Source organism: Malus domestica, chromosome 15, assembly GCF_042453785.1.
Source record: "Malus domestica chromosome 15, GDT2T_hap1".
Lineage (NCBI taxonomy): Eukaryota > Viridiplantae > Streptophyta > Magnoliopsida > Rosales > Rosaceae > Malus > Malus domestica.
The window spans coordinates 47,234,950-47,259,007 of record NC_091675.1 but is presented as its reverse complement, the minus strand read 5'-3'; the positions used below and the strand labels follow the sequence as shown (position 1 = coordinate 47,259,007).

General features: G+C 37.9%; 1 protein-coding gene, 1 long non-coding RNA gene and 1 pseudogene across 2 annotated transcripts; 2 read left to right on the top strand and 1 right to left on the bottom strand.

The window, feature by feature from the left end:
• Positions 1–10,329: 10,329 nt before the first annotated feature.
• LOC114821730 (protein DETOXIFICATION 27-like) lies at positions 10,330–13,702 on the top strand (annotated as a pseudogene).
• Positions 13,703–14,472: 770 nt separating this feature from the next.
• LOC114821731 (cytochrome P450 CYP82D47-like) lies at positions 14,473–16,881 on the bottom strand. Its single transcript, XM_029094928.2, has 2 exons — positions 15,832–16,881; positions 14,473–15,285 (listed from the first exon to the last, which is right to left on the bottom strand). The coding sequence occupies exons 1-2, from the start codon at positions 16,801–16,803 to the stop codon at positions 14,665–14,667; spliced, it is 1,593 nt and encodes a 530-aa protein (XP_028950761.2). The 5' UTR covers positions 16,804–16,881; the 3' UTR covers positions 14,473–14,664.
• Positions 16,882–17,621: 740 nt separating this feature from the next.
• LOC114821778 (uncharacterized) lies at positions 17,622–23,679 on the top strand. The gene is made up of 2 exons (XR_003769568.2): positions 17,622–17,913; positions 23,301–23,679. It is a non-coding gene; the product is annotated as an uncharacterized lncRNA (long non-coding RNA).
• Positions 23,680–24,058: the final 379 nt, after the last annotated feature.

Genomic DNA, 24,058 nt, shown 5'->3' with positions numbered 1-24,058 from the left:
CTTCGAGAGCCAGACCCCCAGCATGATTGCTTTCTCAAAAATCGATGAAGCATCGTTCTCCGAATCAATCGAAGAGGCGCTCGCTTTCTCAAAAGCTGGGCTGCTCAGAGACCACGAGGGCCGATCTCAGAAATCGAAGAGGCACCTACTTTTCTAGCCTTGTCAGCACCTGTCACACGCACACTCAGCTTTGCAGAAATTATGGGCATTCTGTCGAAGACTTCTGGGGAAGTAGAAAGCACATGAATCTTACTGTTCAATCACCCATTTCTCACACGCAACAATAGCTCATGGGTACCACAGATAACTTTGCCAAAGTTCTCTGTCAAAGTTGAGCACGTGAAGCTTGCAGCTCCCACTACATCGCTCTGACCAAGAAAGGTAAAAGAATAGCAAAGAAACAGCACTAACAAAGTTTAGACACATAAATTTTGAAGTTCTAGCTACCATATTATTACCCACAAGGGTAAAGGAACAATACCACTGCTGGATAATTGGAAAGTCCCTGTTTGTCAACCTCTGTGCTTCGTGGCAAGGTAGACTAGCAAACATGCCCAACCTTTACTCACATTCGAGAAAACACTCCCAACAAGATTGCTTGCTCCAAAATCGAAGAGACACCGTCCTCCGAACCTCGAGAGCCAGACTCCCAACATGACTACTTTCTCAAAATCGAAGAGAGGGTAAAGGAACAGTACCATTGCTGGATAATTGGAAAGTCCCTGTGTGTCAACCTTTGTGCTTCGTGGCAAGGTAGACTAACAAACATGCCCAACCTTTACTCACATTCGAGACAACACTCCCAACAAGATTGCTTGCTCCAAAATCGAAGAGGCACCGCCCTCCGAATCTCGAGAGCCAGACTCCCAACATGATTACTTTCTCAAAAATCGAAGAGACACTGCTCTCCGAATCTCGAGAGCCAGACCCCCAGCATGATTGCTTTCTCAAAAATCGAAGAGGCATCGTTCTCCGAATCTCGAGAGCCAGATACCACAGACCACTTTTTCAAAGTGCTCTGACAGAGTTAAAACATGTGAAACTGGCAGCTCCCACTACCGTGCTATGACCAAGCAGGGTAAAGGAATAGCATTACTACTTGTTAGGGAGACTCCTATATATGTCGACCTCCATCCCCAACAGACAGGCAGACCTGCAAAAATGCTCAACCCTTCATCATATCTGAGAGGGCACTCCCAACGAAGCCTTTCGAAATATTCAGCTTTCTTTCCCCCCGATAATACCTCTGCAAACAAGCTATACTAGAGCAAGAATATCTCATATCATCAGGGTTAAAAGCAAGAGTATCCCATATCATGCTTTTTCCCTGTCTTTTCCTTTGGCCTTGTTTTTACCTGCAAGACAAGGAGAAAGAGAGCAATCAGTCAGCACTTGGAATCAAGCTTCCAGCCAGGAACTGACTGCCTGGAACCCCTTACCTGATTACTTACCTGGCATTGCTCTCGAGTACTCATCTTCAACATCTTATGTTTCCAGGGAAGATTCCGCATCTGCTTGAGGAACAGATAGGGCAAGTGCGAAGGATACAAGGAAGCATGTGGAGACAAGCGTAACAGCACACGTGCCGATACATCCATTACTCTATCAAAAGCAAAAGTATCCCATATCAGCAGGGTGGAACGTACTCTAGATTTGATGGACTTATTTTGACCCTCAAATTCTTCAGTCGGCCTTATACTCTGGAGGAAACCAGAAAACCCTCCAGCTCAGTTCAAGAATAAGCCTGTGGAAAGTTACTTCTTCAAAAGCAAAAGTATCTCATATCATCTCTTCTCATTTTTCTTCTCTTTATCCTTCATGCTGCTGCAAGATGGGAAGAAGGTGAACAATCAGTCGGAGCTCTGATTGCTTACCTTGTCTGTCACCTCTTTCAGCAGACCCCCTAGCTCGGCGACTTGGGGGACTCTTACTACATGGTTTGTATCGCGCTTGACCAAGCCTGAAACTATAAGTAAGCTTCAAGTGAAATTGATACATTACCTTGTGCATCTCCACCAGTTAAAGATACCACCCCTGGATGGAGGAAGAGTACTTCCAGAGAAGATGCCACATCTACCTATGAGACAGATAAGGCAAGTCAAGACGACACCACACTCCGATACTTAGAAGTTTCGTGATTACGAGATCATTCTCCCACAATATTTCCTAATGTCATTTGTACTAAATCATTCACTTGTACTCACTAAAGGAGAGCTTGAACCTATGTACTTGTGTAAACCCTTCACAATTAATGAGAACTCTTCTATTCCGTGGACGTAGCCAATCTGGGTGAACCACGTACATCTTGTGTTTGCTTTCCTATCTCTATCCATTTATATACTTATCCACACTAATGACCGGAGCAATCTAGCGAAGATCACAAAAAGCGACCGTTTTCGCTACCTAGGATCTATCTTGCAAGAGAACGGAGAATTAGATGGAGATCTCAACCATAGAATACGAGCTGGATGGATGAAGTGTAAGAATGCATCCGGCGTGTTGTGTGACCGTCGTAGGCCACTGAAGCTCAAGGGAAAATTTTATAGGACGGCAATAAGGCCAGCGATGTTGTATGACACAAAATGTTGGGCGGTGAAGCATCAACACGTACACAAAATGGGTGTAGCGGAGATGAGGATGCTTCGTGGGATGTGTGGGCACACGAGAAAGGATAAGATTGGGAATGAGGATATCCGAGGTAAAGTAGGAGTAGCCGAAATTGTAGGAAAGATGAGAGAAAATCGGCTCCGGTGATTTGGACATGTGCAAAGAAGGCCGAATGACGCTCCGGTTCGAAGATGTGACTACGGGACAGAGGTTCAGGGCCGAAGGGGTAGAGGAAGACCTAGGAAAACTTTGGAAGAGACTCTAAGAAAAGACTTAGAGTACTTGGATCTAACGGAGGACATGACACAAAACCGAGCGCAATGGCGTTCTAGGATTCATATAGCCGACCCCACTTAGTGGGAAAAGGCTTTGTTGTTGTTGTTGTTGTTGTTTGATATGTTTACCAATTAAATTTATAGAAAACTTAACTTTCTTTTAAACTCAATTTTCTCTTGTTTTTGGTGAGTAAAATCATTCATGGTCTCCAACTAAAAACATGCAAGAGGATATTTTGGAGTGTCATATAGGACGACGTTTAAGTTTGGTGCTGAAGAAATTTTATAATATATGAGTTATGATTATGATACGAGGGGTGAAAATTTGCTTTAATGTGCGAATAAGTTTTGCGGATACAATGAATCACATCCAAACAGTTTATGTTTTTCAAAGTTTTGCACTCCTAAGACAAACCCTAACACTCAAAATATTAGCATGATCTTTCAGATTTTAATTTCTTTTGTATAAGAAATTAATGTATAAGTGGAAGAGTCTTTCGAAATGTTGAATAAGGAGAACAAAATTATTTTTTGGTTGTTAAAATCTGCATCAGACAATCTTTAAAAGGTCCACCCCACTAAGACAATTATTGTCCAGCAAATTTGGGTAAAGGGAATGACTGCCCTTAGTGAATAGTAACTGCTCGGTCCACCCCGTAAACGAGTTGCCCAGACAATTGGTATTAAAAATTGTTTTTAAAAAATATTAATAAAAGATAATTTTATGTTTAATTTCATACAGGATTTTTAATCAATTTGGTCACTCCACGCGTCACTATTCAGAATAACAATTTTTGTGGATAGATTTTCGACTAATTTTTAACCAATTCCGTAGCACCACGTGTCATGATCCCGTAAGAATTTTGTGGATAGATTTTCGATAAGATTTTTAATCAATCTTGTTGCACCACTTGTCACTATGTGTTTAGAATTTTGGTGGATAGATTTGCGATAAGATTTTCAACCGATCACGGGGCTCCACATGGCATTAACTACAATCTCATTCTCTCATTTTTCTCCATATAAACCCTACATCTCACCTAAACTCAGGCACTGAATTCAAAATCTCACTGAATTCTTCATAGTGTATAAATCTTGAGTTCTTACAATGTCTTCTTCAATGATATTGTTAGAAATCGAAGGGTAAAAGAATGAATTTTTTCAATTTCTAGAATCAAGGAAATGAGTTGTTCAAAATGGAAGACCAAGAGGATAAAAAATGTAGAAGGAGACATGATGAAGCAAGAAGGGAAAGAGTTGCACATACCCGTCATGTCGTGCAAGGTATGACGGTAATCTCCAGACCCAATCGATCCACAAACCTCAATAGGAGGGAACAATGAGGTCAGGATCTCTTAGAGATTACTTAGTCACAATGAGGTCAGGATCTCTTAGAGATTACTTAGTCCCAAATAATGTCTACAATGACGCGTGTTTTATACATTCAATTAGAATGCAACCACATTTGTTTAACAAAATCATGATTGCTATTTGCAACCACGGTTCATACTTTGTGCAAAAGAACAATGTTTTTTAAATTATAGGTCTCATTCTTGAGCAAACAATTATTGTTGCTTGCAGATGCTCCCATATGGGATATCTACAGACCAAGTGTATGAGATAAGGAGGTTGAGGAAATCAATCATTTTAGAGTCCCTGATGAGGTTTTACTCCGCAATCGAAGCTACCTACACTAATGAATACCTTATGCGACTTATGACAATGAACCTACATAGGCTTCTAAAGAACGGTGAGATGCGAGGTTTTCCTGTCATGATTGGAAGATTCCACTATATGCACTAGGTGGAAAAACTCCTCAAGTTCGTGGCAAGGAGATTATAAAAATATAAAAGGAACCAAAAGTATCATTTTGGAGGCAGTGGCATCATTTGATTCATGGTTTTAGCATGGTTTTTTTTTTTCGGTGTTTCAAGAGCATAAAATGACCTCAATGTCCTTGGTCAATCTCCAATGTTCAACAATGTGTTGCAAGAATGATCTACTCAAGTTGGCACAAGCGTACTTCAAGTAAGCTACATTCCTGAACAAGCAAGACTTCTTCTGGTGCAGAGTGCAGATGAGTGTCGTCCATGACAGTTGATGGACCATTTGGCACAGTTTTGTATATGGGACAACGTTTGAAAACATTCCACTATACAAGAGGTTGAATGACTTGTTCATACTGGCCGCATTGTACCTTGTGCTTGAATTGCCTACAACAAATATGGGAAGCAAAAAAAAAAAACTCTATTCAAATTAATTAATGTTAATTTAGGGCTAAAAGAAATAAGTAAAAACAATATTTTCCCCTTACTAAATAAATTTTCACCACTTTGAAGATTATCATGAGCTTATTTAACAGTGCTCTCCAATTAGTAAAAGATATGTTGAGTATTTTCCACCGACTTGCTAGAGCTTAATTTGTTCTTGTATTGCCAAGCATCTCGCAAAAATAGGTAAGAAGTTTCTTCCAAAGTTGTTGCAACTTCTGCTCATTACACGTAATATGGTCATGAGAAACTCAAACTTAGGATTCACACAACGTAACATCTTTAATGATCGACCAATTTGAGCCTACATCATTAGCCATTTTTTGCATACAAAAGTATTTAGAAAATTTGGGAGAAAGATTGGTTGAAAGTATTTGGAAATATGGAAATGTGGTGTAGGGTGGAGAGAATGGTTGGGTATTTATTGGAAAAAAAAATTAATTTTATTCTTGTATTTTTCTGATTTTTTTCGATAATCTTTATCTAACCTAGTTAACATGGAGCGTTGGATTACATGTTTTTGCAATCTAATAGCCCCAATTGTGACACATGGTCCCAAGGGTAATAAAAGAACGTTTGCTATTTCTTTTAATGTAAGTCGAAAAAAATATGGACCATTGATATAATCTAATGACCCATATTGTGCCACGTGTCCTAGCTATTACAATCTAATTAAAAAAAATTTAACCATTGGAAATCCAACAACCCGAAAAGCCACGGTACCACCATCCTAAAAGGCTGAGGCGCATGCAGTTTTGATCCCATCCATGTTTTTTGGTCGGCTAACTCACCATTCTCCACTCATGTAAACCACATCTGGCACAAAAAAAAAATCACGTGGCTAACATCAGATCCACTAAGTCACAGGCTTGGGCTATTCATGCCCAAGCGATGAGTCTGACTCCCCAATAGCCCAGCTGATTGGGCTAGGGTGGGGTTACTTTTTGAATGTTGGGGATGGATTGCCCATTTATCCAAGCAATTTGGATGGGGTGAACTTGCTCTTATACAGTAGAGGCTGGTGTATCTGTTCAATGGCATTCATTCAGAAAAACTAGTTATATTGAGGCATAACTCTTCATGAAGTTGTCAGATTTTATGAGAAAAGATACGAATATAAAACACAACAAATTCTAGAGATTATCCAAAGTGTAATGCTTGGAATATTATCTATCTAAATCATATTTTGTAAACCATATAACGCGGTTGTTGATGCTTATTTTTTTATTGGTGACACATTATATGGTTTATAAATATGGTCCAAAAAGATAGTCTACATTTTCCTTATCAAAATAATGGGAATTTTCTACCATATATGCACAAATGATGTGGATTATTTAAAGCTAACTGAAGACTTCGTGCAAAATTGAGCGCAGTGGCGCTCTAGAATGCAATAATGACACACCCCGACATGAAACGTCCACCTGGACTCCAAATTGAGCTGTGTTGGCCGACACCTGGAGGGTGATGAAGCCATAAAATATAGTGATGTGGAAATGTGAATAAATTTAAACCTAAAAGTGCCAAAATACAAGAGTGCGTTGTGAGCGGGAATGAACCCAATTCACATGTGTTCACAGAGCATAAGTACATTACAGTAAAATAAGGTGAGAAATTATATCATCAAAGGTAACTGTCCACCCCAAGATTTGCCAAGAATCCTCGTAAATATGAAAGCTCAGGTACTAAAACCTAGAGGGGCAAAAACTAAGAGTGAGTGGACCTGAAAATAAAGTTTTAGTAAAAGCCTTTGAAAACGTTATAGTAAAATAAACCATGTATAGTTTCCAAAATATACATACCACGTATAGTATGAAAATACTTACCATAGCTTGCAAAACATAAATCAAGCATGACATTCCAAAATCACAAAATCTCAACAGTAATATAAGTAAAATCAGGTGCTCAACAACCTATGCTAACACACCAATCGAAGTCACCTAATGTGACCTGTACGACTGAACTAATGCTTATCAATATATGTTAGCACACGAATCGGAGTCGCCCAATGTTACTTATACGACATGATTGGGTGTAATCATATTATACGCTCTAGTGCTATAATCGCGTGAAGACTGGTGATAATCGCGGTCACCTACGATTCGGAGTTACCTAATGCAACCTGTATGATAGGACTAACACCTACTTGAATCCAAGGAGAGCGTGCGATGCGAAGGTGAACATATACATGAAAGACTTGCCCTGGCCCTGGATAAGCACTAAAATCGACGTGTAGTAATGATGAGCAAACTACATAAATATAAGCATGCCACAGTGATTCGATAGTTCTAATTAACATACTAACATTCATAGTTGTAGATATAATTATGGCATCAAAGATTATAAGCATATATGTGCATCTCGTAGGATGTAGTATATTTCATAAATTCTGTAATTTTGCTAATTCTTATAAACTTTAGTCAAATCCAGGCGTACGTAAGGAATTCTTTTTCAAATGCATAAATGAAAACTATCAATTATATATAGACACACACACACACACTATAAAAAGGAAAAGACCCACTCACCTGAAGTTCACATTACAACTCCCTAGCATGAATATCGAGGCATCACGAACAATCGCCGCCTAGAACAATCAAATCATGTCTCAGAATTCTTATCAATATAACACGTAACTTACATAAAACACATCCCCAAAGACGTTAAACCCATTGACCAAAACTACACTATCGATCAAAGGTCAACGGTCCGGTCGACAACCCTACTTAACTCAATCCGGAAGATCTTCACCTTGAATTTCCAATCCGTAACTTCCAAAGATCCACATTATGCTTCTAGAACAACATACTAAAATATTACCATGATCCGATGGTCGAATCTCCGCCAATCACAATTCAAGTGGCGGTCAACGTTTTATTTTACGAACTTACCAATCCAATTTGGGAAGATCCGTACGTCGAATTCTTGATCGGTAAGTTTATATGGTCCTTAAATATTACGTATTATAACGTATTAATGTTTGGTGATGATCCAGTGGTCAGATCGTCAATTCATATAATAACCAAGTGACGGCCAACTAGGCGGTCAACTACGAAACTATATTAAAACATTGGGATTTCACTAAACGGATGTCTATGGAATCGAGGCAGCAAATTAGCCTGGGATGGTTAGGTCGGATCTCGGTCCACACGTCGCCGCCCCGATTCGTCGGAAAATTCAACTATTTCCAAAAATTCTCAAATTTTACAAGAATGAAGATCACAACGAGTAGAGCAAGTTTCATACGTGTGACTAAGATCAATTTGGCCGAGAAAAGCTCCAATTCATCTCGAATCCACCGGAAACCCTAAAAAGGGTGGCCTTCGATTCGGCTTCTTCGGTGCTCCGCCGCCTCCAAGGTTGTTTGGGGTTTATTCCTGGGCTTAAGGAACACTTGAGGATGGTGATGACTGACGGAAAACCTTTTGGATTTGGACGGATCGCAACCGTGCAACCTTTGAACTCTCGGTTCAAATTCCCCAAATTAAAGCCAAATTGGCTTGGGTTTTTATATAAGAAGGGTTGAGGGAAGGATCTTAGGATGATTCCAAGTGATGAAGAATTTTAATTTTTTGGAGAACCACCGAAAAATGTTTCAAAACCAGTGGTGTTGCTGGTTGAGTCTTGGGTATACGGGTCAAAGGGATGAAGGTCTGGGTTGGGTGCCACTCACCTCTCTCCTTTCCCTCCCTGATCTCCCCCTCAATTGGTCATTGGATCTATCCTTCTTCCTGATTGGGCAGCAACCCCTTCCTTTTCTCTCCTTCGACTATGCAACATCCCTCCCTTTCCTCCATTCATTCTTCTTCTTTCCTTCAATTTTCTATCAACTAATGTTAAAATAGTAATAATATAATTATGAGAAATGTATAAAATAATAAATAGTAGCCCTTACCAACATAATTTTCGGATTTGTAGTTCCATAAAATTTTAACCGTAGCTCCGATTTCGATTTTTTTTTTGCGCCTACGCATTCGTATCATTGACTACTTCAAGAATATGCTAAAAGAATATTTCGTACGTCTCACTATACGTTGGTCAACGAAAGTCAATACCCTCGCCTTTAGGGAATTTTCGTAAATTCACATTTTAAAAATTTATAAAATTGTAGAACTAGGGACATGTTGTCATAATAAAGCTTGGTTGTTGTTCTTGTTGTATGCACAAACAACAAGAAATGCTTTGGCATGGAATGTTGGACGATCAAACATCAACACATGCAAAAAAAAAAAAAAGGTAATGGATATGAAAATGCTTCATTGGATCTGTGGGTTTATGGGAAAGGGACATCATTAAGAATGAAGATATCTGAGGTAAACTCGGAGTGCTCACAATTGAAGATAAGATGAGAGAAATTCGGTTAAGGTGGTTTGGACATGTGAATCAAAGACCTATAGAAGCTCCTTAAAGGCAACCCATTCCCCTTAAAGGAACAGTAACTGCCTGTAGTGAACAGTAACTACCTAAGTGCATCTTCACTCCTAAACTAAAGAGCCCAGGTAATTTGTATTAAAATATAAGTAATTTTTATTTATAAAATAATGAAAGAAAACTTTATTTTTAATTTCGGATAATAATAAAATATTGATTGAAAGTATTTGAAAATATTGAAATCTAATGTAAAGTGGTAGAACATGGTTAGACATTTATAGAAAATTTTATATATTTTTTTATATTTATAATTAATTTTTATAATTTTTAATAATTTAAATTGTGATGCCAGTCTTGCTTCACATAGCGCATACGTTAGGCTAGTGGATTATTGCTTAACTTCTTCATCGGGCTTGCCCTAAATTGCTCGAGTGGGCTAGAGTGTTTTGGGAGGAGGAATAGATTGAGTTGCCCATTTTCAAGGCAATTAGCAACGGTGGAGTTACTATTAGAAAATGCAATTATGAGATAAAGAATCATAACAAAAAATCGTAGTGGAAAACCTATGAAGATTTGAAATGAAACTTAAAAAAAAAGACATGGAGTACTTAGAGATACAAAAAACTAGATACAAAATGAAGCTCGTTAATATTTTAAAATTCATACAACCACCGACCTTATTTAATTAAATAAGGTTGTTCAGAGAAAAAGCTGCCACTCATTAACCCACCCTCAACTACTTTGTATTCTTTAAATGCTATTCACCGACAGCTTCAACAACTCCTATTTTACAAAAATTCCAAACTGTTACGTCACTCCAAGGGCAAACTCTCTCTCTCTCTCTCTCTCTCTCTCAACCAATATAGGAAGTCAGCAAACAAGAGTACAGTTTCTTATTTCTCTCATGGGAAACAGAAACAGTGACCAAGATGGTGATCTTACTCAGTCTCTATTACCAGAGGCATTACCCCAAAACAGTGCCGCCAATGACAGAGATCAGAAAACAGACCTTTCACTAAGGGTCTGGTTAGAGACCAAGAAGCTATGGAAAATAGTGGGTCCTGCAATCTTCAGCAGGGTGGCTACTTTCTCCATGAACGTCATTACCCAAGCCTTTGCTGGACACCTTGGGGAGGTTGAACTAGCTTCAGTTTCCATTGGAATCACTCTGGTCATCGGCTTCAATTTTGGCCTCTTGGTACGTAATAATTAATGTACTACTACTAACTAAACACACTCTGTTTCACTGAAACTTCTCATGGTATGTTATATTGTCGAATTATTAATTATAATAACATTTTATTTCAACATATAAATGTTTGGTACCTAAAGCACATTAATTAACTACAACTTTCGATTCAAAAATTTGACTTTGTAATCTCTTAGGCTTATTTGGAATGTAGGATTGAATTGGAATGTAAAACTCTATAATATCAAGGCATGTTGAGGGGAGAAATAAAAAAAAAAGTATGACCCAGTAGCAAGGGTTAGAAAATGATTTACTCATGAAGAAAAATTATATATGCATTTCAATCCTCTCAAAAATAGTAGGATTAGAACGTAAAGTTTTCTTCATGTCTAATCCTCATTTAATATCCTCCAAATAAAAAATGATCCACTTTTACCTTGAATTTGTCGTGAAATTGAACCGTTATCAATTCAAATCCAATCATACTTACCAAATGAGGCCTAATTGTTTTATAGTTAATTTTCTTATAATTGGCCATCAGTTAGGAATGGCAAGTGCACTGGAAACACTTTGTGGGCAGGCATTTGGAGCAAAAAGGTACCATATGCTTGGAATATACTTGCAAAGGTCATGGACGGTGTTATTTCTCTGCTGCATTGCACTTTTGCCGGTTTACATTTTCGTCACTCCAATTCTGAAACTATTGGGACAAAGTGATGATGTGGCGGCACTGTCAGGAGCGGTGGCTCTGTGGCTCATACCCCTGCACTTCAGCTTTGCGTTTTACTTCCCATTGACAAGGTTCTTGCAAAGCCAGCTTCAGAACATTGTTATTGCTTGGGTCAGTTTAGTGGCTTTATTGATCAATATATTGACGAGTTGGCTTTTCGTCGATGTGTTGCATTTTGGGGTTTTTGGTGCTGTTATTGCTTTGGATATTTCTTGGTGGGTTTTGGCTTTGGGGCTCTATGTGTATGCTACTTGTGGTTGGTGTTCACAGACTTGGACTGGTTTCTCTACGCAAGCGTTTTCTGGGCTCTGGGAATTTATCAAACTTTCGGTTGCTTCTGGCGTTATGCTTTGGTACACATTTAATTCGTTCCCACATGCATATGATTTTTTTTTATATTTTTTTTTGTATTTTCTGTAGGTTGATTGTGTTACCAATGATTTATGCAGCTTGGAGAACTGGTAGTACAGGATACTGATATTGATAACTGGTTATTTGAAAAATACCACCATTACTGTGGATGCTTTGTCAGTCTGGTATGCGATTCCATGTTTTATATAATTCCAATTCTCCTTAATTTGCACGGATCAAATTTAACTAATAATTAGACTTGCTTCATGAACTTTCGGGTTGCAATTCCAATTTGGTACTTAACCCTAATAACTTTAATTTCAAAAATTGATAGAGATGGATACATGTTTAGTAGGTGACCTTGTTTTAAAGATATTACTGTGAAAGTGGTTGGAAAGTGTGATGTTTTAAATTGTTGTTCAGAATTTCAGAAATTGAGGAAATTGGATTGGAAAGTGCTAAACCATCAGCTTTCTTCCGAACGTGGTTATTTGACATCACTAAGCACTTAAAAAAATAGAATTTGTTAGGATCATATGGGTCAAGTGATTAAGAGCTTTTACGCGCTTAAGGTTATATAGAGAAAATAAAATTTTAGACCATCTCCAAAACACAATTTAAAGATCAAATTTGAAAACCTCGAACACTTTAGGGTGAAAAATTAACCATATTTAAACTTTTATTTTAATATTACTATTTTAGCTGCATGTGGTCCAATCTTAGTGGATAAGGCGTTGACTTAAATTCCACCCTTGTGTCCGAGGTTCAAACCTTCTCCTCCTCTAAATTAATGTAATAGCTTGGAATCCCATTCATAATAATATTTAAAAAATAAAAACCAAACCCAATTTTAGCTAATCATTTTTATGATTGGGTCTAAATTCTGCAGCATGACTATTAATGGGTGGGAGATCATGATTCCTCTAGCCTTCTTTGCTGGAACGGGGTATCATTTCTATTCTCTTTCCAAATTAATCTCACCTTAATAATGGAACTAAAACTATAGAGGCAAGAAATGATGAAATCAGGAGTTTTTTGTACTTAGTAGAGTTATTTGACATAGTACAAACACTAGCATTCATTTGAAATTTATATTATGAATTTACAGAGTAAGAGTTGCAAATGAACTAGGAGCTGGAAACTGGAAGGCAGCAAAGTTTGCAACGAAGGTTTCTGTAATTGAATCGACCATGGTTGGTGTCTTTTTTTGTGTACTTATAATTGCACTCCATGACAAGATCGCATACATATTCACCACCAGCAGTGATGTCGTTGAAGCAGTTAATCACATGTCTTACCTCTTGGCCATCACAATTCTACTTAATAGCGTCCAACCTGTTTTATCAGGTTTGTTCTACGACCAATTTGGAACCATTTGGTTAACCATCTTGACCATAAAAGTGAGCCCATGAAGAAAATTGAGATTTCATTATAGAACCAATTAGTAATATGGAAAATAGCTCAACTTCTTTTAAGTCCTTGCAAGATTTCTCATTTCCTTGATGTAGAACTCTTTTCCCTTCGTATACTCACAATTCTGACCTAGAATGGTGGTTATACACATTTTATCATATGTTACTGACCATGACCAAATTTTTATGGGGTTTACAATGAACAGGAGTAGCAGTGGGATCGGGATGGCAAGCATGGGTGGCATATATAAATCTTTTCTGCTACTACATTGTTGGATTGCCACTTGGAATTTTAATGGGATGGGCCTTCAACTTGGGTATTAGGGTAAGCTGGTTATTGCTCCATATACTTCTTTGTTTTTCTGCATCTCTTTTGTAAACATGCTCTTAAACATATAAAAATCTTAGTCCTCGCAGCCAGTATAGGACCAAATTTTGCTAACTGTACCACTTGTGCCATCATAAATTTTGCAAGGATTAATGGCATTATCTTGGCATTTTTTGTTTATTATATGATGTAAAACAGGGTATTTGGGGTGGGATGATCATTGGTGGAACCGGTATGCAAACATTGATATTGGCCACCATCACAATTCAACGTGATTGGGAAAAGGAGGTATGTTAATTAGACATAATGATTTTGATTATGTTATCTTTTTGTTTTCTTATATATTTATTTGTTCCCCTTTCAAACCCTAAATTTGAAATACTCGTTATTGTACAAATTTGTTGCTTGAACTTGGCAGGCTGAGAAAGCCACCCTGCATGTAACGAAATGGTCAACCCATAAACCAGACAACCAATCAGAGGAGGAAGCACAATAGCTACAAGCTTGTGAATTTCGCATGCATTTCGTGCACCATTTCTGAGGCCTAATTTCAATCATTGATTAATAAATTAACATAAAAAAATAGAGGCGATGCCCTCTTAAAATTGCTGATGTTTCTACCTAGTTCGAAGAACCTTATAATGTAATTGGCGGTGATGACCACACGTGCTTGTTGGCCACATGTGTGAAACGGATGACTCTTCCTTATTTATTATGGGTATAAGACCTTTTTAGTATCGCCATCTTGTTCCATGAATATATGTGGCCATTTATGTTTTTGTTTATTTAAAAAATTTCTAGGGGCCATAATGGTCGGGGTTTCAACGATCTTTCATCTCAAATTCCATATGCTAAAATGTTTGCTCACAAATATGTCCCTTGAAGCACATATAGGAAATACATAAATTTATTTAGAAAAACAAGTAAAACTGGTGAGCATTGTTGAATGATGAGATATATTTATAAAGGACTCGACAAATAACAATCACTCAAAGAACATACATAACATACCACAATTTGCCTAATTAGTACAAAAACAATGCTGAGATACAAATATAAAGGACTCGACAAATAACAATCACTCAAAGAACAAACATAACATAGCACACTTTGCCTAATTAGTACATTATATTAATATAACTCAGCAGGAAGGCGTGGAGTGAGAAGGACTTCAAACAAGGCACTCATATGGTTGGTTAATCCCGCTGTCTCACGCAAGTCAATCGGGTCATCCGTTGCGGTTTCGATTTCAAACCCATGAAGAAAAGAAGCGAGTGTAAATTCTGTGACCTTTAGTGCAAGTGAGATTGCAGGGCACATCCTTCTACCACTGCCAAATGGTAACAACTCAAAATCCCGACCCTTAACATCCAAGCCCTTATGGGTTGTGAGGAATCGTTCTGGCTTGAATTCGTTTGGCTCTGACCACACATTTGGGTCTCTATGGATCTTTGAAATGTTAGCCAATAGGCGTGTGCCAGCTGGGACGTGGTAGTTACCTACCATGCAATCGCTAGTGGATAGGTGTGGTATTGCAAGTGGTGCAGCAGGGTGCAATCGCATTGATTCTTTGATAACAGCTTGGAGATAGACCAATTTGTCTGTGTCTGATTCCTTCACTTGTCTATCTTTACCAACATTTTCATCTAGTTCTTCTTGGACCTTCTTTAGTGTTTCAGGGTGGTTCACAAGTAAAGCTAGAGCCCATGACATTGTCGCAGTCGTAGTTTCTGCACCTCCTAATAGAAAAGTCTGCAAAACAAGTAACATAAACACAAGTATATGGCATCAACAATCTTCTACGCCAACATAGTTTACAATTTAAGACAATTTTTTCCCCACCCTAACTTTCTCTCACTCTTTTCCTCTTTCCTTCTCCTTCTACTCACTTTCTCCCATCTAACCTGATTTTCATGTATGTATACACGTCTAACAATTCAGTGAACTTGAAAGTGGTTTTACCGTCACACTCAAGAATTTCTCAGAATGAATAAGAGCTATCAGATCAGGCACCATCATGGTAGAAGAAAGTTGAGGTTCCATCATAAAACCAATCGACAGTATAGTAAGTAGTACTTATAAGCACATGTAAGATCCCTCATTTTCTTGATGTGGGTTTAATACTTTCAATACTCACTCCTCATGTGTGGTGAATTTTAAAGCCTAGCATATAGACAACACAAGTCAAGTGACCTGAAGTACGTGTGGCCATTAGGCTTCACAAGCAAGACAACCTGCTTTAATAATATAAGATGCATGTTCAATTTCAACCAATATAACGTGTATGTGAAAAATTACCAGGGAAGTAGCTATGTTGATAGTATCAGCGTCATAGGATGTAGTAACTTCATTGTTACCAAGGATTGAAAGCATGACATCCATGAAATCAAGCTCATCAACCATCAGTCTGCCCGAAATCTTCCTCTTGTGCTTATGCTCTTCTAGCCATCCCTTGAACACTTCTTCTAGCTCCTTTGCAATCTTCTTCATAGCTCTCTCATGTCCACCCAAATCCAACCACCTCAGGAACGGAATTGAATCCGAAATCACAAAAGTCCCACTTAATCGAAGAAATTCCAAAAACGTTTTCCGACCCAAATAACATCCTTGAGAGTACTTCGAGTCAGTAGCTTCCAGAAAACTTTTCCCGACAATCATCCTAAATATAACGTTTTCATTTGTAAACGCAAGCCATTCTTTCATCTCCACCAACACCTTAGTCGAACCACTACTCTTCTTGTTCACTGTCCATCGTCGGTGCATTTCTTTCATGGATGCCTTCACTTCAAATTCCCGAATGTGTTTTAGCTTCTCAATGCGGGTCTGGGATAGCACCTCCAGTGTGGCTATCTTGCGTATTTGGCGAAAGTAGTCGCCATAAGGACTGAAGGGGAAAAAGGCATAGTTGTAGCCCAGAACTTCTCCGGCTATAGATTTTGGACGGCTTGCAAACACTTTGTCGTTGGTTTTGAAGCACTCCTTAGCTATTTCGGAACTACTGACGACGATAGCTCTCTTCACTCCGAACTTTATAGTGAAAATGGGTCCATACTTGTCGGCCAAGTTACCGAATAGCAAATGGGCTGGTTCAGTTGAGCTTGATAATAAGTGGAGGTGGCCAATTATTGGCCATGCTCTACCGGCTTCCGGTGGCGCTTTTCGGATTACCCCTCCATATTTCCATAACAGGGAGTAGAGAAATAGTGACAAGGCCAATGTGACTGCCATGAGAGGTACCACCAGATCATATGAGAGGTAAAAATAATCCATCTCCACGAATAGATAGATGTCTTTCAATTGGATTCGATATTGAAGATTTGGTATTATCGAAATATGTGCTTGAATAAATAAAGGGTGTGATGAAAGTCGATAATTATTTGCGGGATAACACGGTTAAAATATGAACAATTATTTCCAATATAAAACATATATTATCTGACTGACGCACCATTGTGGGGTTAAAAGTTTTCTATTATAGTCGATAATTATTTGCTGGAAGATACGGGTTAAAGGATATGAACCATTATTTCCAATATAAAACATATATATGAGTATCATTGGCGCACTATGAGTGTATCCCACTGTTTGGCCTTTTGTTCAATCTTCTGGCATTTGAAACTTGCAATCAATGTGGAGGTAAACAGAGAAATTAACGTTCTCGAAAACGTCATGGCATTTCAAACTTGCAAAATATTCAATAATTATGCATAATTAATATCTTCTTGTAAATCCAAGCCTTTGGAGCTTGTTTAAGCCCATATAAGGACAAAACCAATTTACACACATGATTAGGACACTTTGAATCAATAAACTAGGGGTGGGCACTTGAAACCGAAAACCGAAACTGAAACACGAATCGAATCAAACCGCACCAAACGGTTTGGTTTTGCGGTTTTGAAACGGTTTCGGTTTCAAAACCGAACCGCGGCACACAAAACGGTTTGGTTTTGGTTTTGGGTTTTCAAAACCGCACCGAAACCGAAACTGAAACCGAAACCACATCATATAATAAATAAATGTTATATTTTAAACTTTTTAATTTTTAATTAGTTCAACTAGCTTATAGATTTGGTTTTGCGGTTTTGGGTTTGCACCTCTGCGATCTCTGCGTCCGCCTCTGCGATCTCTGCGTCCGCCTCTGCGAGCGACTGCTTCTGCTTCCATCTCTGCAATCTGCATCTCTGTTTATCCTCTGCGATCACCAGGCTGCTTCTGCTTCCATCTCTGCAATCTGCATCTCTGCGTCTGCCTCTGCGAGCGACTGCCTGCTTGCATCTCTGGAAGCGGTGGAAGTGATCGGCAACTGCCTGACTGCAATCTGCATCTCCGCCTCTGCCTTGCCTTGCGACCTCACTGAGTCATTGCTTACCAGCTAATATGGTAAGACAATTTCTTAGTTATTTGTTAGTTATTTGTCTTAAAAAGAAGTTTGGGTCTTGAAAGATAATTTCTGAATTTATTGCTTCCATTTTCGAATTTATTGCTTCCATTTTCTGAATTTATTTGCACCGAGGAGGAGGACGAGTATCCGAATGGCGGATTGCCCACGAGGCTGTGTCTGTCATGAATATCCTAATTTAGTGCTTGGTTATGTCTAGGTCTTTGATTCCTTCGTGTTTCTTGCATCAAGATTTGAAATGGATTTTTGTGTTCTTCCATTCTAGTTCATGCTCACCCTTGAATCTGGATCAGCTTTTTGGAAATTTTGCTGTAGACTTTGATTCGTTGTTGCTACTCAAAAGATTGATCGCCTTGTTTATTAAGTTGTTTGCCAACTAACAACTGCTGCAGTATTCCTCTGTAGAATGTAGACATTTATCATCTCAATTATTTGTGTTTCATCTTAGACCTTTAAGCATCGGGGAATTAAAGTCGCTTCTCGCGTAGATTTCTCCTGTAAGATTGATGTAAAACTTCTTCAAGTTCTTGAACTGTCCATAGAAATTACCAGATGAATGTTGAAACGCAATTATGGAAGCGTCGTTGTTGTGAAGTTTGTGTGGTTTTCTTAGTAGGTTGGTTGGAGACGCAAGCTTTCTTTCGTATCGTTAAAAAGTAGGTTTACTTTTGATATTTGTGGGATTAGATTTTTTTGTGGGACTAGATTACCACTAGAACAATGCAAGAAGTATGCATATGAGGTTCCATTCAGTAAAGCATCTAGGATTTCTACTTTAAAAAAAAAAAGGTCGTACCCAGTGCATAAGGCTCCCGCTTTACGCAGGGTCTGGGAGAGGTGAATGTCGGCTAGCCTTACCCCCATTTATGGAGAGGCTGCTCCCAACTAGGATTTCTACTTGCAATCAACAATTATACCTTCTACTCTCGTGAGCAGATTTTCCCTTCAGTTTTTTGCTGCAGGTTTGGTGTAGTTTTTGGTGTTGTCTTGCTGCTGTTTTCTGTTGTTTTTCTGTGTTTTTTATGCAGTTTGGCTGCATTTTTTTGGCAGTTTTGGCGCTGTTTTTTGCTGCATTGTTGTTGCAGTTTTGTGCAGTTTTTTGGTGCAGTTTAGCTGCTGTGTAGCTGCTGTTTTTTGTGCAGTTTTGTGCAGTTTTTTGCGGCAGTTTCAGTGCAGTTTTTTGCTGCAGTTTTGGTACAGTTTTTTGGTGTTGTTTTGCTGCTATTTTTCTGCGTTTTTTATGCAGTTTGGCTGCATTTTTTTGGCAGTTTTGGAGCTGTTTTTTGCTGCATTGTTGTTGCTGTTTTTGGTGCAATTTTGCTGCATATTTATTAATTAATATACAAGGAAAATAAGACCGTCTTATGCATAAATATGTGTATATTTTAAATTGTACATTTTTTTTCTCAAAAACCAAACCGAAACCGTTTGAAACCGCACCGAACCGAACCAAACGGTTTGGTTTCATTTCGGTTTTGGCTTCAAAACTGCACCGCACCGCACCGCAAAAAGTTTCGGTTTCGGTTGTGGTTTCACTCGAAACCGCACCGCGCCCACCCCTACAATAAACCCTTATGGTTGTTTCATATAGATATCTTCTTGTAAATCTCAGTGCAAAAAGGTATTTTGATTCTACTATCTAAGTTCCCATTTGTGACAGGTAGCAAGAGTGAAAATTAACCTTACTGATTGGATTGAAGGTTTTGGAATAACCCAAAACATGCTCTTAAGTGAACCCCTGAGTAACCAACCTTACCTTATATCTAGCAATATTCCCATAAGGATATTTCTTGATCTTGAAGACCAATTTACTGCTAATAATAGACCTATTAGCTGGTGGAGGAATTAAATTCCATGTTCCTTGAGCTTAATTTCAATGAATCAAACTGATATTGCATTGCTTGCTGCTAATGAAAATTAGAAGCAACAATTCTTAAAGTTTTTGACTCATCACAAGCATTAATACCAACTATAAATGAATACCCAACAATACAAGAATCTTCATGCTCATCAATCTTTTAGGACTTAAGCTTAGGAAACAAAGCCAAATATGCAACATAATTCTTCTTTTCAATAACCCCTAATTGTCACTTTGTTTGCATAGGATGATTACTACTAGATATTGGATCTGGTATAACTGCATTAAGTAGAATCATCTAGAGAAGAGATAGGAGGGAGTACTTGAAGCTGTGCAAGATTAAGTAGGTAACAAAGGTTGGAACTGATCTTGACTTTTAGGAGAAACCTAAGAATGTGATGTTTCAGATCCCTGTGAAGACCCTGCTTCAGATTGATATATTGCAGTATCAAAACTATTCCTAGAATGAGCATTTACCAGAGTAAAGTTGAAACTAGATGCATTATGAATTTCATGTAGAGAAGAAATGGAATCATAGATTGAATCCCCATTAGACAAGTTATGCTGTATACCAAGAGAAACTACATTCACAACTATTGGAGGAGTGGATAAAGTAAGTACAACTTTCACAACCTCTGGAGCCATTTGTTTAACACATTTGGTTAGAAAATTGGAATCATCATGAAGCACATGTCCTGATAGAATTAACTTCTTGGATTGAAAATTATAACATATCACACCCTTATAACCTGAGGCATATCCCAAAAATAGGCTCACATAAGTCATATGTTGAAGCTTATTATCATTGTAATGCCTTAGATAAGGATAAATAGTTGCCAAATATATTTAATTCTTGAAAGGGTAGAGGCTTATAAAAAAAAGAGCACAATAAGAAAAGTGCATTTGAAAAGCTTTACTTGGCATCCTATTTATTAAAACTAGGGTAAATAGCCAAAATGGTCCCTGAGATTTGTATAACTCATCACTTTGGTTCCTAACATTTCAAATCAATCAAAGTGGTCCATGAGATTGTCCACCATCCATCATTTTGGTCCTTCTGTTAAAAACTCCCTTAAGTGTCCTGGAACTCTTGGCCGGAAATTTGGGCAATTTTCAAAGCTTCGTAACTCAATCGTTTCTTAATCAAATTCAACCCATAATATATCAAAATGAAGATAGGAAAGTGTATAATAAGATTATACCTATTCCAAAGCCCAATGGTTGTGGGAGATGGCCGGAAAATAGCCTCAAAGTTGACTGGTCCGAGAGAAAACTGGAAAACTCGCCAGAAACTGGGTAAACTTTAAACGTTCATAACTTCTTCAATACTCAACAAAATCAAGTGATTCAAAAACTAAAATCATACTTCTCAACGAGACGAAGAGAATGATACCTTTTTTTTATGGCTAACTCGCAGTGTTGGGGCCGGAAAAAGGCTCGAAAGTGGCTGTCAATGGTCACTTTCAAGCCGTTTTCGGGCCAAACCACGGCGAGTTAGCCGTCGAAAAAGGTATCATTCTCTTCGCCTCGTCGATTAGTATTATTTTAGTTTTTGAATCACTTGATTCCGTTTAGTATTGAAGAAGTTATGAACGTTTAAATTTATCCAGTTTCCGACGAGTTTTCTACTTTTCCCTCGGACGAGGCTATTTTCTGGCTATCGCGGGCAACCATTGGGCTTCCAAATAGGTATAATCTTATTCTACACTTTCCTATTTTCATTTTGATATATTATGGGTCGAATTTGGTTAAGAAACGATTCAGTTACGAAGCTTTTGAAAATTGCCCAAACTTCCGACCAAGAGCTCCAGGACACTTAACGGAGTTTTTAACGGAATGACCAAAATGATGGATGGTGGACAATCTCAGAGACCACTTTGATTGATTTGAAATGTTAGGGACCAAAGTGATGAGTTATGCAAATCTCAGGGACCATTTTGGCTATTTAGCCTTAAAACTATTGCATGAGCACAAGCATGATAGCAGAAATTTTGACATAATCTTGCAGCATCCATCAATGTGATGGTAGTTTCAACAATGTGAGATTTTTTTTTCTACTAATCTATTTTGTTGAGGTGTATAAGGACATGAAACTCTATGAGTCATACCTTTTAAAGCGATGAATTCCTTAAAAGCTTTACTAGTAAACTCACCACCTCCATCATATAATAAACATTTAATACTGATACCAAACTAAACTTCAACAAACTTGTAAAATTGGACAATGTAGATAACACTTCAGATTTATTGAATAGTGGGAATATCCACATATGTCTACTCCTCAATGGACTATACATGTGTTGGTCCCCATATATCAGTATGAACTTGATCAAAAGGAAGAACACATATAGTAAAATCAACAGAAAAAAGGTTACTTATCTATTTCTTATAAATACAAGCAGTACACATTTTATGCACATCATCTATAGCATGAGAAATTTGAGACTTAGTTAACATAACAGACATGACTTCATTTGTTGGATGTCCCAGTATGTGATGCCACACTAAAGATTTCATCAACTGTCCAGGAAAAGTTAACGTAGAAGAAAAATTTTAAGCAGGAATCTGAAACAATGTTTTATCCTTCCTTTGTATAAGATCTCTTTGTTACCTTGTCCTGCACAATGAACTAGTTATCATCACATATAAACCAACATTTATTGTTCTTGCAAAGTTAAGTAACTGACATAAGATTGACAACAATACAAGGGATATGTAACACTTATTTCAAAATAAGAGAACCTGATGGAGTGTTTATCAAAGTAGAACCAATATTGTCAACTGGAAAACCTTGACCGTTGCCAAGTTTTATTGTCTCAACACCTTCAAATTGAGTGACATTATTCAAGCTTGTCAAATCAGAAGTCATATGATGAGATTCCCATGTATCTAAAATCTATGTAGAAGAATTTGAAAATGATGAAGAATTATGTGCAGCCATAGCATTAATAAAACAAGAACCTTTATCATTATCAGATGAATTTGGAGGTGTTGCATAGACTGTAGATCCAAGAACTTTATAGGAATACTGTGCTGCAAAAGGAGATGAAGCGTTAGATGTGCCTTGCTGATGAAAGAGAATTGGAAAAATTGGAGCCATTGGTAGAGTTGCAATGAAGGTTGGAACTAGAGAAGATAGTGGTCCCCTGGGTTGATAAGAATAATTTCTTCTCTGATAACATTCAAGTGTACTATGTCCCTTTTCACCACAAATCTGACACTTGGTAGAGAACCCAATAGAAGGCCTTTGAGCATTCCTAAAGAAACAATTTGATGCAGGTCACTGTGACTCATTCTCTGACAAATTTGACACTCAGGCTGCATTGTTGTTCTAGATTTTGTATTTTCCATACCATCCATTATTTTGCCTATAACCATTAGAAATTTTTAACTCTGTAGTTAGACTTATGACCCCCATTATAATTATGTTGGCCTCCATTATTAGATCTTTGTTGTTGTTGTCCTCATTATAATGTGAAGCTCCAGACACTAAAAATTGTCTAGATGCAGAACTCCAATTACCAACAATACCAGTTCCAAAACCAAAAGTTGGTGTAGGAAGGAAAGGCAACTAATCCTGTGATGATTGAGGAAAATATGGAGGAAATCCAGGTGGCTGAGCACCATAAGGAACCATTGGAACTGCAGTAATCCTGCCTCCAGTGCTAGGAGATTCAACATCAGAAGACTGTGAAATAGATGGACCATTTTTAAATTGTGAACTCCTTGAAGACCTAGAACCACCATGCATGTATAAAGCTGACATACTATCAGATAAAGAGTTTATGGCAATGTTATTTTCTCTTTCAGCACCAAGAAGCAAAGCTTTTAATTATTTCATAGAAATAGAGGTATCTTTTGCAAAAACTACCGTTCTAATGGTAGCATATTCATTGGGCAATCCAGCTAAAGTAGCAATGATAACATCATTGTGAGAAATGAATTTTCCAGTTGCAGTGAGTAATCCCTAATAAACTTAAGTATGAGAAGATATTTATTCACTAAATCACTCTGCTTTTGAATTGTATGGAACTCAGTTTTTAAGTGATCGGCATCAATTTTAGATATAGAAGCATATCTTTCTTCAAGATTAGACCAAGCATCTCCAGCTGTTCTACACGCAATTACATGCTTTATAGCATCATCAGAAGAGACTCAACAAAGCTAAATCAGTGGACTCTCATTCTTGATAAACCTCAGATACTTGCTTTGTAACCCCAATTTCAGTATTCATAACAAACTTTAGAGGACAAACTACAGATCCATCA

What these genes read in the sequence shown, in the direction of transcription:
- LOC114821731 (XM_029094928.2), bottom strand. Translation starts at nt 16,803, where the DNA reads ATGGATTATTTTTACCTCTCATATGATCTGGTGGTACCTCTCATGGCA. An exon ending in TCAACATAGCTACTTCCCTG is followed by an intron (nt 15,286 to 15,831) that starts GTAATTTTTCAC and finishes CTTGTTTTGCAG; the next exon opens with ACTTTTCTATTAGGAGGTGC.